The 6,639-nt window shown below is 49.4% G+C and overlaps 1 protein-coding gene across 1 annotated transcript in view; it reads left to right on the top strand.

Annotated features, from left to right (window-relative positions):
• Positions 1 to 4,680, top strand: part of Gabbr2 (gamma-aminobutyric acid type B receptor subunit 2) — a 326,221-nt gene extending 321,541 nt beyond the window's left edge. The window contains exon 19 of the mRNA XM_034503281.2: positions 2,049 to 4,680. Coding sequence (XP_034359172.1) covers positions 2,049 to 2,214 — 166 coding nt within the window. The 3' untranslated portion in view covers positions 2,215 to 4,680. The remainder of the gene's footprint in view (positions 1 to 2,048) is intronic.
• The last annotated feature ends 1,959 nt before the right edge of the window (positions 4,681 to 6,639 follow it).

Raw genomic sequence — 6,639 nt, forward strand, 5'->3', positions numbered from 1 at the left:
AGACCTGTACATCCCAGCTCTCCCCAACAGACTTTAGCTCATTCCAGCTTATTGGAAGCAGTGGGCAGATATATAAACTCTGACCTGGCTTCTGGGAAGTGACAAGCAAAGAGGAACTAGCAAAGTCACCCAGTCCATACAATGTATCCACCCAGCAAATGCCAACCCTGGCCAGCTTAGTTTCCCTATATCCCAAAAGAAATTAGGAAATATAAATTAGGTAACAGAAAATGGACTTATTTATACTTTGGCTAAAATGAGAAAGAGAGAGAGAGAGAGAGAGAGAGAGAGAGAGAGAGAGAGAGAGAGAGAGAGCTTGCTTCCTCTCCAGTGTGCTGCCTCAGGAGTTTTGGGAAACCCTAAAGCAAAAGCCAGAAGACATGCAGCTCTAGCTGCCAGTTTAGCCATCAGGGAGGAAGGTGACTTGGTCCCAGGCTCCTTCCACTGTCTCTGTTCTCAGCAAGGAGAGCCATAGGTGGTTTTCTTCCTATGAATTTAGAATGTCCCTGGAACCTATCAGGCCAACAGCTGATTCTCAGCATGGAATTACAGCTACAAATGCCCAGCACGTTCTTTTGTGAATTTTGATGGATCTGAGAAGTTTTTCTGAGCCTTCAGGGCAGGAGTATACTGCATAAGCAACAACACATCTCAGAAACCATCAAACTCTGAGTAAACTCTGGGGTACACCGTGTTGGCATTGAGTGCCTCCACCACAGAGCCTTGTGGCTCCACAGAGGCAAGGTCCCAGCCACCAAGGCTCCGCTTAGCTGGTGTTTCCCTTAACAAGTTACAGAGCAGCTGTGTCCTCCTTTGCCTTAGGAGGGGTAGCAATGCTTTGCTCTCTGATTCCTGGTTTGGTTTGGTTTGGTTTGGTTTGGTTTGGTTTGGTTTGGTTTGGTTTGGTTTGGTTTCCTTTGTGAGAATCTCCATTTGGTTTGGTTTGCACCTGAGAGACACTGCAATGGAAAATCCAGCAAAAATGCCACTGAGAGCAAGAAGCCACCCCCTTGACACATTCCCTATAAATAGCCTTACTAAATATTAAAGTCACTCACTGACTTGACGGTCATTTAAGGCTTTAATGGCCAGGAGAAGTGAGCCAGAGGACAGCACCCTTTCCCTTATTATCCCTCCGCCATCGCCATCGGTAGCATGCAAGTACCTCCTCCCACTCCCAGCTCAGTCCCGCGCTGCCTCTGGCTTGTTTCCAAGAGCTGTGGGGACTCTGAGGAGGAAGGGGCTCACTCCCAGAGAAAGTATCACAAAGAGGATGATACGTAAACTTGGTCATGGGCTCCAGAGGAAGAGGATTCCAGATGGGAAGCACAAACGCAAAGATATGGAAGAACACCCCAAATGAGTTGTCAGGGAAATTGGCCACCAGAGGGCAGGATCTGGGGGGGGAGGGGAAAGACAGACATTCACCCAGAGCATTTGGAGAGATCTTGGGGGTGCTGAAGGTCACAGCCACATCAGGGTGTGTCCTCTCCCCCATCTCCTCCCCCCCCCCCCCCCCCCGTGACCTCCTAATGTAGGGAAGACAAGGTTAATCACCAAAGAACCTGAAAAGCCAGGGAGGATCCTGCTGGGAAGAATTGGCTTCTGGGTTCAGCAGTGGCAGAGGGCCAGGAGGGAACAGGCAGCTGGGGGCGGGGATTGAAAACCACATCACACCGAGGTTTGTGTAACTTGAGATGAGTGGTGTGAAGCATTGGTTGGATCCTCCTAATTTTGCCATGATAGTTTAATCGGTCATCCTTGGTGGGGGGATAGGGGGGTAGCAAGAGGCAATCTTTCCTGCACTCTTCCTGGCTATTTCCAATAGTAGGTACCCGTGAGCCTCGGTCAAATGCCTGCTTCATGTCTGAAGAAGCGCATAAACAGTTGAACCAACGGATCTTGGACTTAAGGGTACACGACCTCCTACCCTCAGAATTATTTATTTATTTATTTATTTATTTATTTATTTATTATTGCCAAAATAAAAGCAAGAAGCTTTCGGGAGAGCAGCCAGCCCTCACTAACTCCCCCTGTCTTCTCTGCAGCATCCAGCGCCGGCTGTCTCTGCAGCTCCCCATCCTCCATCACGCCTACCTCCCATCCATTGGAGGCGTGGACGCCAGCTGCGTCAGCCCCTGTGTCAGCCCTACCGCCAGCCCTCGCCACAGACATGTACCACCCTCCTTCCGAGTCATGGTCTCGGGCCTGTAGGAGTGGGAGGCCTGGGGCCGGGGCCTCCCCGGGACAGCATCATGCTGGGCCAAGGCGCCTGCCACTGGCACACTGACCCGGTGAGAAGCTGGGCACCATGCTGCCTCTCCAGACTGCTGGAATGGCGCTCAGGCAGAGAGGGACTCGGCACCGACCTCGAGCCTTATCTGTGACGGTCTTACTCTCACGAGAAGAATGGCAATGACTTCTCCTTGGCGTCTGCAAACAAAGAGGAGTTGGAATGTCTGAAACTTGCAAAAAACAAATCAAACTCCAGACAAAGGAGAGAGGCCTCAGACTCCAGCTATCCTCGCCAAGCAGCCGGAGCAAGGGCTCTGCAGAAATGGCCCTCTGCACTCTGCACACACGTCATCGGTGGTGCCCGCCCCACACACCAGCCCTTCTCCACTCTGGGGGAGAAGGTGAGCAGGGCCACCAGGTCCCCAGCAGCTGGCCCAGCCCACTTCAGCCTCCCTGGAACAGGGAGTCAGCAGGAAGGGCAGAAGGCACAGCCCTGGGGCTGGGGGACCACAGCAGGCAGCTGCGCATGCTCCCAGGGGACATCCATCAGAAGAGAGATGTTTGTTACTCTCTGATAAATGCCACACATTAACACAATAACACCCGTTCTGGGGACTGTGGGGATTCAGGGCACTGCACTGCAGACATGCTCTGCAGGATGCAACTGACAGTCTGTCATGCACCCACCTTGTCGGCCATGTCCTTGTGTTCAAATTTAGGGTTCCCGGTAATAAGGGGAACCACTTGAGCTAATCATGGAATGTCTGCTCCCAGAAAACACGATAAAGAAAGATTGTGCACTTTAACCTCTCCCATGGGGGCCCAAGGGCTGCTGGGATTCCCCCCCTCCCCCACTGACTTTGTTTTTGACCAAAGTGAATTAGGGGCATTCTGCTAAAAGTCATCTCTGTGTTCCTGAGTTAGAGCTGTTGGCCCAGGGCTCCCTTCCAGAAGGTAGCCCTCCAGTGCCCCTCCAGCCCCAACCTGTGAGTGCCCACCTAAGGTGTCACTGAGGTGGTCAGTCAGCAGGCTGGTTCTCATCCATCACAACATACTTCCCTTGTAATTGAACCCCAAAGAGCACCGGCCTGGGAGTCAGACCTGGATTTGAGTCCTCCGTCCCCTCAGACTCTCTCCGTGACCTTGGGCAAGTCACCAGTGTCTCTCTGAGCCTCAGTTTCCCCTCTGTAACAGACTGGGGTTGAAAAAAACACCCATCCTGCCTACCTCACAGGGTCACTCTGAGGATGAACACTTGATCTCATCCATCCAGGAAAGCTTTGCACTGTGAAGCAGCTCTGACCTGTGAGGTATTAGTAATGACCATGACCTTCAGCCCTCCCACAAGGTGGGGGTGCGGTGCGGCCCAGAGAAACTTCCTGTAAGGCCTCTACCTAGGAACAGAACAGCCCAGTCGGAGGCAGGCTCAGGACTCTTCTGACATTCCTTGATAGATTCATTCTTCACTAAGGGCCTGAAGGGCACCGTCCAGGGGCGTCTGCACAAATGAGTGGTTTGCTCACTCCCTAAAGAAATCCTAAAGGCAGCTTCAACAGGCAGGCAATAATCTCTTCCCAGACCACTGCAGTCAGGAACACACTGTTGTCAACCACCAGGCTGTGACAAAAGGGCCCACGGGAATCACCATCGACAACATTTCGAAACACCCCAGTTCATGTCACATAGCTCTTCCCTCCCCTCCCTCAAAGAGAGGTTACGGAGGTTCTGTAGCTTTTATGGGGGGAAAAATGTCAACACATCACAAGTCAAGTTGATGTCCTTCTCTGTTTAGGCACCAAAACTCCGTGTCGTCACTCACTGTGTGTGTTAACCAGTATTCCTTGCTTTTTCGACTTCACCAAAACCAAATTTCATTTAAAAGATTGTGTTAATTTTTTTTTCAAAGGGAAAGAGATAATTAACTGTACATAATGTATACAGACAAAAAAAAAACCTGTAGAAATATTACTCCAGCATAGCAGGAAAAAAAAACAAAAAACAAAAGTATTGGATTGTCAGAGGTGAGCGTGCGTCTGTAATCCCTTGTGACTCCGAACTGTGCTCTGTCTTCTAGGTTAACCCACAAGATACATCTCTGTCTACTGATCCTGTAGGTTCACCCACATTTTTTTAATTTCTCTGCAATTAACAAGCCCCACAAAGTGATTCTGGCTATCTACTGGTTCTGTTCTTTTATACGCAGCAAACACACGGTCCATTTCCTAGAGGCTTCCTTCCGCCCAAGGGCATCTTCCAGTGACGCTAGTGCACACACACACACACACACACACACACACACACACACACACACACACGACTGCTTTCAATTAGACCGGAACTGGCAGAATCAAATGTAAATGAGGAGTTTCTCTCGCCCCACTGCATGGTATCAATTTTTAATAAATTGTTGCAAATTTGTTTTTATGAATAAAAGGGGAAAATATCCTGTTGGTTTTTTTTTTTTTCATGCCTACTCTTCCCAAAATGGGGAGTCCTGAAGTCTGAAGCTTAGGAGACTCTGAGGTAGCTGCTGGGCACTGTCCTTTCCTCCTTCTCTGGGATGAAGACTCTGCCCTCCCTGTATGCACATCCTGGCAATTGTCTCCTCTGACCCACATCTTGGGCTCCTGAGGGTGGGAGTTCTCTCTGCTCCCTGCAGCTTCTCCTCATAGTTATAGACCTGAGATCAGAAACTCAGAGATGGTGACTCAAAGTCACACAGGCAAGAGAGTAAGGAAGTAGAAATCTGGGCTGATTAGTGATTTTGAGATATAAACCCACAGCATCACACACAGATAGGAATCTTAGGCCACTTAGATCAACAAATCCGAGGCAGCCCGGCTGCACCAGCAGGTACATTCTATGGCCAGGATGCCAGTTCCCTCCCAACACCTGGTTCTTCTTTGCCTCTTTTGCTGGTTAATCTGTTATCTTCATATCTAAGCATAAGACTAGCCTCGGATTCCATCAGTATGAAATTACAATGGTAAGCCTGTGATGTAAGTTAGTAAGAAGCTCATGACAAGGGTAGCGGTATATTAAGTTAAGCGTGGGGTATTTATGAAGAACTGCACAGTTGCAAGTCCTGAAAGCTAGCTTTCTATCTATGGTGTTCAAAGAGATCGTGCAGGCGATGGTGTGTGAGAAAAACACTGTGTCGCTGCTGACAAATGAGGGGTAGAAAGAGAGTCTCTTCCAGAAATGCCACCAACACCATCAAACCTCCTAACCACAGAAGGCATCGCCAGTGCCTACTCTTGGTTGCCGACTTGACGTACCTGGGAAGAAAGACCCTCAATTAAAGGATTGGCTCCATTGCTCTGGTTGTGGTCATGCCTGTGGGAGTATTTTCTTTATTGCCAAATGATGTAAGAAGACCCAGCCTACCGTGAGTAACACCACCCCTAGGCAGGGAAGACTAGACAGCATGAAAGGGGTAGCTGAATATCAGCCTGAGAGCAAGCCAGTAAGTAGAATCCCTCTATGGTCACCACTACTAATAGCTAATCTATAAGTACTGATATGTAAGCATACTAGTCTGTTTTGAATTATTACGACAGAATGCCTAGCTGTGGGTACTTTATCAAAGAAGTTTGGGGCTGGAGAGACGGCTCAGTAGGTAAGAACCCTTGCTGCACAAGCAGGAGGACCCAGGCTCAAATCTCTGGCTCCTACAGAAGAACTAACTACCTCTTGGAACACCCATAACCCCAGCACTGTGGAGAGTGGAGACAGGAGGATTTCTGGGGCTTAGCCGAGCTCTATGTTCACAGAAAGACCCTGCCTCAAGAGGAATAAGCTAGAGAGTAATAGAGAGGGTATACGCTGTTCTCCTCTGGCCTCCACAGGCACAAGTGTGTGCATCACACGCACTTACAGACACACCACATACACATGCACAGATACCATCAAGAAAGGGAAAGAAAAGAAAACAGTAAAAGTCTGTGGTGTGGGAGGCCACGGGTCCAGAGTCGGGGGTGGGGGGGAGTCTACTAGTTTTTTTCTGCTAGAAAACATGTTGTCAAACTGCCTTCTAAATATCTATGCTTATAGCCACGGATCAGTGCTGCCTCAGCCTTGGCCAGGGAAGCTTCTCTCTGCGGTGTCAGCAGCTAATGTGGAGATGCATAACTGTGCTGAGAATTAGTGTCTATTGGGTGCTCAGCACTAAATGTGTGCATACACATGCATACATGCACGCGTGCACAAACACATGCACACACGTGTGTGCACACACGCGCATGCACATGTACACATGCACACACACACACGCTCACACACCATTGTATCTTCCAGACATGGCTGCTGCAGCTACCTGCTTGAGATCAAGTCATCAAGGTCAGATTGAGTTCCAACAGCAGCACTGACTGAACTCAGGAAGTTACTAACAAACAAGAGAGGCCA

Source organism: Arvicanthis niloticus, chromosome 5 (genome assembly GCF_011762505.2).
Source record: "Arvicanthis niloticus isolate mArvNil1 chromosome 5, mArvNil1.pat.X, whole genome shotgun sequence".
NCBI lineage: Eukaryota > Metazoa > Chordata > Mammalia > Rodentia > Muridae > Arvicanthis > Arvicanthis niloticus.